Source organism: Mastigoproctus giganteus, chromosome 9 (genome assembly GCF_048544385.1).
Source record: "Mastigoproctus giganteus isolate SK-2022 chromosome 9, ASM4854438v1, whole genome shotgun sequence".
Lineage (NCBI taxonomy): Eukaryota > Metazoa > Arthropoda > Arachnida > Uropygi > Thelyphonidae > Mastigoproctus > Mastigoproctus giganteus.
In genome coordinates, this window is record NC_143583.1 from 15960446 (window position 1) to 15972649 (window position 12204).

Sequence of the window (12204 nt, forward strand, 5' to 3'; positions counted from 1 at the left end):
GTAAAATAAATCACCCGGTTTCGGACATCTATCTTCTAAACAACACTTGGATTTTTCAGAATGGCAAATCTAACCACAGATACACGTTCTGAAATGAATAAATGCGCCTTCAAAAACAATTAATCTGTTTTTATATCCACAACAAAACAAATAAATACGAATCGTGGATAATAAATTACAATAGAGCGTACAATATTCAAAAATACATTTCTATGACTATATATATCATTTTTTTTTCGTATTTTTTAATCAAATTCTGAACCGATACGACATAAGGATATACAGAACACTTTTAACACCTTCGCAGGGAAAAAAAAAGTATAAAATAAAATAAAGAGCGAACGAAAGATGACTTCGAAAGCCAGGTTTGTTAGGAAAAACTTTAAATAATATATTACACTCTCCCATAGAGGGCGGTACCTGTCTGCTGTCAGAAAGCAGTGACAGACCAGTGAGCGAAGCATTACTTGACTGTTCACAGCGAACGCAGGAAACGCCAGTTGAACGCGGTCTCCTCTTTTAACATTACAGCAACTCAGCTGTACATTACAGATCCTTGTGTGGATATGTGACACTGGTTTGGTGGATCATCCGACTGACTGAGGATAAGCGTTTGCTCTTTCTCAGCCATTCGACTTGGAGTATATTCACGTGCGCCAAGGTCGACAGTTTTGACAGCTTATATGTAAGAGAGGAAAGAAGTGGCCAGCGGTTACTGTGCCTTTGATGATTACCGATGGACGGTGTAACTATTGAGATGGGATTCTTGTGTCCTTACATTGGTCTTCGTGTTGTACTTACCGGAATATTGGTCTTTGTAACCTCGTGGGGAACCATCGCCCCCTCAGTGGATGTAACAGGTAATGTGATCTGTTAGTTTATTGCGTTAATATCAGGCTTTGGCAGCTATTTGATCAACAGAATAGTCAATTTTCCTCACGTCTACAAAATGACCCTTTGTGGAATAAATGGATTTTCTATGATTTTTTTTGACATTTATATTCGAGAAAATTATTATTTCATAGTGGAACGTGACTTTTCTTTTATACTTGATTTCCAATCAATACAACAGCTGATCGATAACAGTTGTCAAGGCAATTACCGACTGCTTAATTTATCATCGATTTTTAGTTAAACTATCGCTGATTGTAATTTTCAATTAACAAAACGGAATTGGAGCTTAAATGAAGCGTTTAATACTTAATCGAGCCCTAGTTCTGCATTGATCAAAAATAATTGACAGGTTATGAGAATGGCAGCTGTATTTTTCAATTACGCCGGATATTAATTAATAATAATTGTATTTTTAATTATTGGATGGATACGAAATATCCGCACGCTCTTAGGTAGAATTAAACCCTTCATAATTAGGAAAAAATTTCGCTAACAGTTGCACCGAAAATGTAGTAGAGTCCTGCAGGTGGTGACGTGCCCAGAATGAAAATTGATTATCTGTCTATGCTGCCAGTCATGTATCTTTGCAACACGGCACATTCCCCCTGTTTGGATGTTTACTTTGAACTTTCGCAAACCTCAACGAAAAGTTTACCTTTGCATGTTCATCTCGTGTAGTCTGTTTGCTATTCATCTACCAGTTCGAGCTAGCGGAGCCCCCCTTTTATTCTCTTTTGCAGGAATAAAACATGCAGTCGGCTCTAACCTATTTTAGCTTAATTATTCAATGTACATAAACATCCTTGTCTCGCGTGGCATAGTCGCCCTACGCCAGCTGTGGAGCGTATCGGGATATACGTGCTCAACTTAATGAAATGTCAACAAGATAAATTTTAGCAAGACCCCGGCTCTGCCAGAGTTGGACTCTTTCTATGGGGGTGCGCTAATGACTGGTAGGAAGCTATAATTTTTGTAATTTTTCCCAGGGTGTTAGATAATGCTTGGTAATTTCTAAAGCTTTATTTCTAAATAAATTCAGGCAAAATACCTGGTGGGAAACAATACAAATCACAACTGCTATATGTGCATCCCAAGAAGAGGAAAGGAGTAGACAATTTACCAAAGGTGATATACATATGATCGTTTTTCTCAAAAGATAATCGCCATGTTGGACGAGTACTATAGATGTATGTATTTGCTATAGTGCAGTTTTGAAATAAATCGTGGATGTTATCAGGGTTTCAGAGACAATCCCCTCCCCTAAATAAAACAAAATAATAATAAAAACACGTGTAGGAATAACATATGCATTTGTTCCTCCTAAAAAAAGGAAAATAAAGGGGATAATTCATTATGTTCGCCAGTCTGTATGCACATGCGCATGTATGAGTATGAAAAATCCCCCAGTATAGAGGGGACTGTTCCGCAGCCCATGTTTGTAACTATTTTTGTGTGACATATGCATACGTTAATACGTGCAAACATTTAAATATATTTTATGTCTTCTGTAGTCGCATGCGCTGGTATATGTCCTCTCTTCCTCCCGAATGGGGGCCCCTTGGGTCCACCCCCCGAGTGTTATTTTAACTCAAAGATAAATATTTATTGAAGTATGACTTTGCACACAGCCACGTTTTAAATAAATAGGAATTTTAACCAGGGGAATACTTTGTACATCAACTGTAATTTTTCATTTATGCTTTTTAACATTATATTTTCATAAATTCATTAGTCAAATTAAATAGTATCAAAAGAGGTGAAAATTATTAGAGCTTATTTCATGAGAATTTCAATTTGTAATCAGAATTATTTGTCAGAACAGAGAAATAGCCGAGTGGTCAGGAAAGAAACTACAGCAGCACAAGCTCTTTGAGTGGACCGTGGTCCAAGTCCGTGGTTGCTAAATACGATTAACAATTGTATTCATGATTTATTGTAAACCCCTTTAACCTGGTGGTGTTGCCAGAGTATAAACAAGACATGTAGGACAGAATTAAGGAAAGTTGAGTTATTTGGTTTATCGCCAAGACCACTCAAACCACGATGTAGTATATCGTCTCTGTAAATTGTGTTTTAAAACCAGTTTATCTTTTGAAAGTAAAAATAGATCAGCCCACGACTGGCTAACCACTACCTACATGAAAGGCACTTAAAGTCATTGTCTTCCAAATGGACGGGACTCGAACACAGAATGCTCCAAATGAATGGCAAGTGAAGCATCCACTGAACCAGCAACTTCAAAGTATTTCCATGTTCATTTTAATGAAAACGAACAAAATGGAAATACACGATTCTTATCTCTGCTTGCCTCTTATCATTACGCTCGACTTCAGTTGTGTTCTTTTATGCTGCCACCTAGCGGTATCCAGTGTCAGTGCTTAAAGGCAAAAGCGATTAAGTTTGCGCATAATTTTATGAAGAGATAATAAATTTAACTCGAGTCTAGTGCTGTTCAGCCACTTAATTGAAGAACTCCAGCTGAATTAGTTTGTGCGAAACAAACAGATAAAAACAACAGAAATCAATATATTTAAAAGTCCTTGTATTAATGTGCCCGTACGCTGATGTAGTCGGGAGAAAATTGGCTACGATTTAATTTATGCAAATATGTTTGTTCCTTGGCTGTCTCCCTTTTCTTTTTTTATTCTTCTTGATATTGGCGTCTGAAATGAGATCTGGCCTTTGTAAATATAACCGTGTAGCTCGTTTAGGATTGTTTAAATCCTGCGTGAAGATGGGATATTTGGAGTAAGTATGGATTGCTGCATCCCTTACTGTGGAAATGGTTTTATCACAGTTTCAAACAAGAAAAGTTATTGAAGCTCTAGTGCTCTATCTACCCTGGATGGATTGCAATTTGGGAGACTAAAAGAAGCAGGGAATCCAATGTGAATCAGTTTGGATTGTTATATGTATCTTTAGATTTTTTTTTTTTATCTAATGGACTGTTTCAAGAAGCATGTTTTCAAGACGATTACTAACGTCTTCTTCTTATGTGTTTATTTGATTTCCCTTCAGACTACAACTTATGTTCAAAAAAATCGGTGCAATTCGCCAACTACCCGATGAATAAAATACGACCTGAGCGGCAAAATAAGATAGTGAGAGTGTCTATTAGGGGAGACTCAAATTCAGTTCTATCCGACAGGATCTTTTTCGTGGTTTTCCTAAGTTTAAGTACTAAACTTGTCTGTTATCGTGTCAAGTTAATTATTTGTTTCATTAATGGGTGGACACAACTGATGCTGAATACATTTGGGACAATCAAATTCACTAGTGGATGGCATAAAAGCAAAATAATGCAGTTATACAGATGCGAATACGATTTATTCAAACGGAAAAAAACAGAAAAAATAATATGCAATTATTGCTGCATGTAAGACGAAGATAGCATGCCAAAACCGAAGTAATACAATCAAATATCGTTTATAAGAAACATTAATGAACGCGGAGAGTCATTTCAGGCCAAAACTCAATTTTCCGTTCTCGTCTTTAGGTGTTTCTCATAGGTTTTCGACTATTTCCATAAAAGTGGATCGTCAAGTTATAAATCGTTTATTGATTAGCTTTTATGAGATGTCACTTACTATCACATATAACTGTAATTAATTAAATGCATATTTTTATGCTTTTCTGCGTGTACATTATAATCATCATTTATGAGATGTGTGCGTTATGGTTGTTTACTAACTAATGAGAACACAGCTTATCCATAAGATGAGTTCAATATCCAGTTGATGTAAAAATCTATAAAACACGTCATTTATTTCATCTGAACATTAATCTTGCAATGTTGGCGCAGATAATTTTAATATAAATTATCTTGCGTGATAATTGTACGAAAGAAAATTATTTTGTGGCAATGTCTGAACCGTAGTGGTAGGATGGAAACACAGAAACAGACTTAGGCATAATTCTTCATTATTTTTATTATTTTGCACAGTATCTTTCCTGTGCTCCTACAAAACAAATTAAACTCTAAATATCCAAATATTGAATATCCATTTTACTGTTATAACTGGAATTTTGAATCGAGCTATTTTGCTTACTATATGATTCTCGGGTCACTACCCACCCATCCAAATTTTTGATGAAGTGTATATTTTAGTAGGATCAAAGTGGAAAAGTTTGACATGTCTCATAACAAAGTACTCACATGTTTGGTCACGCGGGTGTTTGATTGATCGATGTTGACTCTGGGTGAGTTATGAAGTATCGGCTACAAAGTCTGTGGCTTTGTGGAGTCGTAAATTGCACATGAAGTGAATGGTGGGATTTTTTTAAACCAAAAATTCTTACATTAATATTTAAGAGAAAGTCAACCCACCTTCATTATTCTTTCCACAGTCGATAATTTATTATTATTATTTTTTTTCATGTGCAGTGGCGTGCGGATACTTTAACTGTTTGAGAACAACCAGATATCTTAATTATGCATTACGTTTTGGGTAGTTCTAACTTCGTAGAAGTTTCCCAATCCCTTAGAGATTCAACTCTGATTAACAACAAAACTGCTACTTGCTGGCTGCCCTTCTAATACTTGATTTTCAAAATTTATGATTGATCATTTTGTAAAATGATCAGTTAATAAACAGCAAGTAATAAATTAGCCATCTTGAATGATTTCATTCCAGATGGCTTTACATTAACGGAAACCTCTTACTTATTTGAAAAATCTATTTTTTTTTCATGTTACATCATGCTTAACAACGCGCAACTCAGAATGAAAGATCTAATTTCCCTCATTTTGGTAACCATACTGAACTTTTATAAAACCACATCGGTGGCAACACGGTATACGTCCTCATGCAGAACAGTGTTTGTTAGGTTACAGGTACACAAACTCATCCATATGATTTTGTTCGTGACAAAGCCATCATAACAAATTTCCTATCTGAACGTGTGCTTGGGTTGAACAACTTTGGTTCAAAATCGGATATGGAAGTGGAATTTCGAGAAAAATATCTGTTCAGGTAGCATTGGTGACAAAAAAAAGAGAACTGTGCGCCCTTAATTGTTAAGCAAATAAAACCTTGAAGATTAATCAACGTTTTTATTGCTATCATCCAAAATATCTCCAAGTACACAACCGGTTGTTAAATACTTTGATCTCCATCTCTAGAGTATTCATGCATTATATGAATACGCCAGAAAAGGAAAACTTGAACTTCATAAAGAAAAAAAGCTTGCATTATTGTCGCTGGTTTTGCACCATTATCGATTCGAATCGAACTGACATTTTTGGACAGAGTTATCTTCATTGACATAGCTTGGGTCCACTTGAGTGGTTAAGTCAATAGTCAAACCAACAAGATACGGAGTAATGAAAATCTTGTAACCTCAAAAAAATGATGGTTCTGTGTGCTCTTTCACGTAGCAAAAGTGGTCAATCCTCTCTTCTTCGAGATAAATTACATATCTTATTGTGTATTTACGTTCTGGGATATTTATAACTTTGCAGAGATCTGCTTACCCCTTACAGAGAGTAAACTAATAAACAGTAGTCGCTCCTAAATCCAAAATTTTCGGAATATATGACCTCACCATTCAGATTCAAATTGACTGACCAGTTAAAATTTCTCAAGATCCATGGATTGCATTTTGTAATATTCCATTTATTTGTTTGTGCTTTTCTAAAATTAAATTTCCTGAAAAGTACACATAATTCATGAATATCATAAACATTCTTTGCCACCCATCTGTGTGTGTCCATAGGATAACCAATACTTGGTGTTTGCCATCATTCGTTCAACTAATATTAAGTGTCTTTTTTATTAATCTTTCTCCCATAAAATTGTGATTGCCCGAGCATAACTTCCTAAGTTTTGAAACAAGCGCAGCGGATAACATGAAATATAGGTAATAAAACTTGCCATAAATATTCTTCGAGATGGTGGTCTCTTCTGTTTGTCATTGGATAATGTCTTAGTGCTAAGATACGATTCCAAAGATCAAACTACTCCCCTGCTGTTAGATGTGTTTCTTCAATGGCGAATGACTATTTCATAATTTGGGTGGTATGTCAGTGTTAGAATTGATGAGAGTGTTGCGGATGACCTTTTGCCCATCTAGAGTAGCTGGATCGATGTTATTCGAACTAGCGCGCACGACACCACAGGATTTCTGTATAGAAAGAGATTCCTCTCATGCTGAGCCCGCTGTGATCATCAGGTAGCCGGTCCTTTTTTGCTTCTACCCAATTCATCCCTATATTTCAAAGTAATAGGTTTTTCTTTACTAAAAGATGAATTGGAGGATGTGGATACTGAAATATGACGATCGTTATCCTGTTTTATTAGCAAATTTCATTTGGAATTTCTCTGTTCAAAATCAGATACAGTGGGATGTTTTTGAACGGCCAATCATAAAATAACACTCGTCTATTTTTGTTATTTCTGAGTTCTTCCAAATTTGAAATTATCCAATAAATGTCAGTTCTCCAAATGAGCAAGTGAGTTTTTTTATGTATCCTTTGGTTTTAAAATCTACTCTTCTGTCCAAGATCCAGCTGGTGGTGTCGAAAAATAAACGGAGTTATGGTTAACTGTTGTTTCTTCAGTTTGATATTCTAAGAGTGGGAGAAAGCTAGCAATAAACAAAAATTGAGCATCTCACAGTATGTTAATTGCCTTCTACTAATCATCAATAACTTAGTAACGATTATTTTTGTTTGGAAAGTCTGAATTGTTTCGTCTTCCTCCTTGATCTCGGGAAACTGTTCATAGCTCTTTGTGGACTAATATTATTAGTGGAGTTCCTCAGAGTTCAGTGTTGGGTCCATTGTTGTTTTCAACATTTATCAATGATATTGATGAAAGTATATAAGGCTTAATATATATCTAAGTTAGAAGATGATACAAAGGTTGGCAGGGTGGTTAACAACAGTCATCAGGGTGAGCTAGTGCAACAAGATCTAGGAAAATTGGGTCGATAGGCTGAGAAACGGTAGTTGAAGTTTAACATCGAAAAATGCAAGGTACTGCACATGGGTAGCAGTACCTTGCATTGCGCAGTGCAGTCATGAAATTATTTGCGCAGTGCAAACATGCTGCCAGGACAGCTCATGGAGTTTTGTTAATAATAATATACAGAAACGTTGCTAGCAGGATAAGGTGATTATCCCTTTGTATACGGCCATGGTTAGACCGCATCTTGAGTACCGTATACAGGTCTGGAGGCCTCACTTTAGAAAGGATGTAGATCTGCTGGAACGGGTGCAAAGAAGGGCAACAACCAGATTGGAGAAGGGAACAAAAGGGTGCTCTTATCTAGAAAGGCTTCATTTCTGAAAACTGCAGCGTCTCGAGACCAGGCACGTGCGGGGAGATCTGACTGGGGTGTCGAAAGCTTTGAATGGATTGAGTAAACTGAATGTTAATAGTACTCTTCCACTTGCTGAGGGTACACAAATGAGGGAGCATAAATTCAAGTTGAGGAGAGATTATTGCAGGATAGATGTGGGGAAATTTGGCTTCAGCCAGCTGGTTGATTGAACAGGCTTCCATCTGTTGTTGTGGAAATGGATGGGTTGAATAAATTCAAGGGAGAACTAGACAAATTATTGGAGGGTGCGGATGGGTGAACTTTTTTTTTTTTTTTTTTTGGCTGATGTTATATAAGCTTGCTTTCTTGCATCATTTGCCATTACTACTACTACGCTGTCACGATACGGAGTGTGTACAGTTTCCTTTGTTTAAAAGAATGTTTATATCCATAGAGTTGGCTAACTGCAGCCAACGTATTTTTCTGTGCCTGGTATATTTTTATTTAACTAATACTGTAGCATAAAACTAATAGTTTTGTTGTGTTTAGGTAATGATTTTTTCCTAGTGTCTCCAATTACCAGTTCGACTGGAAGCATAAGAATACGTTTGCAGATGACCTTATATTTATATGCTACCTTAAAAAGATAACATTTCATTTGCAGTTTTAGAAAGCATTTAAATGTTTCTCTGCACTGTACACTCTTTGTACAAAATCTACTACTCTGAGAATGGATTATGAAGTCGCTCTCGTAACGTAAGTGTTATCTGTTCCGTTTTTGTCTTGTATGGATATTTATAGAGCATATTATTTTTTTTTTTTCTTAACACTAGTAGTTATACTCAACTGAAACTAATTGCCACGAACTAGATCAGAATTCAAGAAGCTTTGAAGTGTCGAAAACACTTCCTTCAACGTCAGCAACAGAAATACACTTTTTCAAATAAAATTCACTCCTTTTCACAGGACCAAAACGGGTCGTGGGTATCTGAAAGCTGATAAATTATTTACATTTAATCTCGTTTATGCGTCTGCGATATCCGATGCTAGACATGCAGCGACATCTGTTAACGGCTGTCGCTTTAGTGCTAATTCCTGAGGCACTTGTGCTGCCTAACACAACAGAACATTCCTTCTCATCTCCCAGCGAGAGCTGCAGCAGCAATTGCATACACGACGGTGATAAACCTCAGTGGCCACACGCTGTGATAAGCAGCCCCTATTCTTCCCTCTTCGTGCTTATCCACCCGCACCATTTCTCCGCCTTCCACAACTGCATATCGTTCGATCATGACCTACGTCTGTAGGGGATTCATATTCTCTCTCTATGTGCCCGTTTCTAGTGATCTTCCCGCTGCTATTGCCGAGTTTTAGACCTAGAGGTGATGCTGTGGGCTGCAGTATCGTTCGCTTCCACGTAGGTATCATGAAATATCTGGAAACCGGCCATGCATCCGTAGCATGACTCTTTATCTACAGGTGATCAGTCCCTGTGGGTATTTCTTCCTTTTAGTTTTCAGTAATGGTTACCAGCGTTTATTAATTAGCTCTTACTTTTCCATATTTGTTATCATAACGCTACTTCTGCTAAAGTAACTCACCGTTATGTTAAACATACACGCAGAGTTCAATGATAGTGCTGTAGGTACAGATGCACTCAACTAAATTGTCATTTTAAAAGAATACATTAGGGAATGACGATGCAGAAGGGTACTTAGATAAACAACATTCTTGCATTGGGAATCCTGTGAAATTTTAATTATGAATATTTGAATAATTGACTGTTGTGTTCAGTAGGGAAACCTAATAACTGGAACGTCTTTGCTCTAAGCACTTAGTTAAATAACCGTGGCTCGATGGAAATTACATTCAAGTAGTTAGAGACATCTGACAATAGGCCTATGATTTCTCGTGGCTACAAATTAGGCACCCTACTAATTGAAGGGAGAATTTAGGATGAATAAAGCCTCTCTCAACGTCAGAAGTTATAGGCCTCCAACCAAATGTTGAGAGGACTGATGTGATTAACTAATCTGGTCAAAAACCCAAAAGTTAAGAATAATTGCGGCTTCATTGAAACACTACATATCAAAAGCAAAGTACTGTAAGCTACAGTTTTAAATTAATTTCTGTTTATACTCAATGGCGACCACACAGGGCTAGAGTAGTTTTCAAGACAGGTATAATACAAGGAGCATCGCCGTATTTAGCAATCACGCGACCTAAACCATGAGGCGCCTCCGTAGCCAGGTGGGAAGGAGCAGCAGTGCGTAGCACACGCTTCTTGATTAGACCGGGGTTCGAGCCTGTCACCACCAAATACGGAGGATGCGGAAAGGTCAGGGAATGACCACCGCATATCCCGGAGCAATATGGCCTTAGTTGCTAATGCTCCTAAAATCCACAACAAACAACCTAAACCATGGTAAACTCAAAGGCGTGTACCAATCTACAGAAGGTAGATTGGTACACGCTTTGTGGGATGCTGTTTACACAACTGCGACTGTGGGGACGACATGCAACCGTTTAGTGTGAATCCCTAGAAAGAGACATGTATGTTTCGCACCTACGATGCATCAATAAAATCAAGGTATTGATGAGTTGGGGAATCAATCGTCACTCTTGTCTAAGTGTTGATTCAGATGGTTAAATGTCAGTGCATAATCGGGACAGATGCAGTGCATCTTTCTAGAACGTCCTCAATAAAATTAATTCAGACAGAGGAGAGCGAACAGGCTCTCATCTGCCCAATCTATATGGGGATGAAAGTAAGTAAGAAATCTTTATTGCAATAATAATGATAATAATGATACAATTCGATAGATTGCAGTCTTCGATCATACCGAAGGCCCATTGACTTTCACTTCTACTCCTGAGTGCAGTCAGGGTCCTATTCTTGATGAGGCGGTGGTCTCTATGACCACAAATAATAATGCCACCACATAACAACAATCCGTCTCCATCGAACTGATTATATTCCTGTACGAACAACGGTTGTTTCAACTTCCGCACCACACAAGGACCGACAGACACTAAATGGAATGTACATACAACAGGTCTTCTAGCAAAAGGTCCATGTTTGTAAGGGCGAATTCGGCTGTTATTCTCTGCCTGTATTTGTTGGAGAACTCGGGCTGCAATGGACATTGTTATGATAGATGTTCCAATAAATTGTGCAGTGATCCCCTATTTTTTTTTTTTTTTTTTGACAAGTGTGTATGAGCATGCTTTAAATTGCATCTTCCAATTATGCGGGGAGTTATAGAGACTATTACTATGCAAGACTTGGTAGTAGAGACTACTTTAAAAAGGTACCAGTTGCGTCTAATAAATATTTCCTAAAACTAATATAGAGTTTGGAAGATATGCTAACGTTGCATTCTCGATCTATACTCTATTCATGAAAAGGAAACAGTGCATGCACTGTTGTTCATTTACAACTACTGTATCCTTTCTTGAACAGGCTGTAGGTGAACTTATATAGACTAAATGAGGATCTTTTAGGAGAGGTTGGCTTGACTTAGTTTTGAGGAAACTCAGCTCAGTGTGAAACTAATTGTTTACAGGATAAAATACAGAGAAACCTTATTTCGTATGAGCCCAATTTAGTTTGTTCTTTAATTAGACATAAGCGTTTCTCCTATGGACCGAATATTTGAGAACAGTATAAAGAACACGATTTCATTCGTTCCGTTCTTCAATATATTAGAAGTTTATAGAAGGTTACTTGCTCATAATACAGAATATCGTGCACATACTATCACTGCGTCACACATCAGTGAGTAAATCTAGGTATCTTTATTACCAAGACATAAGTCTTGACAACATTTCAGGTGTCAAGATAATTAACTTATAAAGATTTACCGAGGCATCTGAAACAGAATCCCCAGAGAATGATAAGACTGGTTGTGGCTGCCACAAGCCGAACCATGCTATTGTAGAAAATTAAGAAAACATTACCAATCAGAACTCTAAGCCACACTGCTTTTAGTTTTATCCCGCCACACACTATTTTCTGAAGAAATTTTTCTGCATGCCTTCTTATCA

General features: G+C 37.2%; 1 protein-coding gene across 1 annotated transcript in view; it reads left to right on the forward strand.

Moving 5' to 3' along the window:
- The first annotated feature begins 493 nt into the window (after positions 1 to 493).
- Positions 494 to 12204, forward strand: part of LOC150080058 (protein turtle-like) — a 189802-nt gene continuing 178091 nt past the window's right edge. Inside the window, exon 1 of the mRNA XM_090382042.1 lies at positions 494 to 860. Coding sequence (XP_090238168.1) covers positions 737 to 860 — 124 coding nt within the window. The 5' untranslated portion in view covers positions 494 to 736. The remainder of the gene's footprint in view (positions 861 to 12204) is intronic.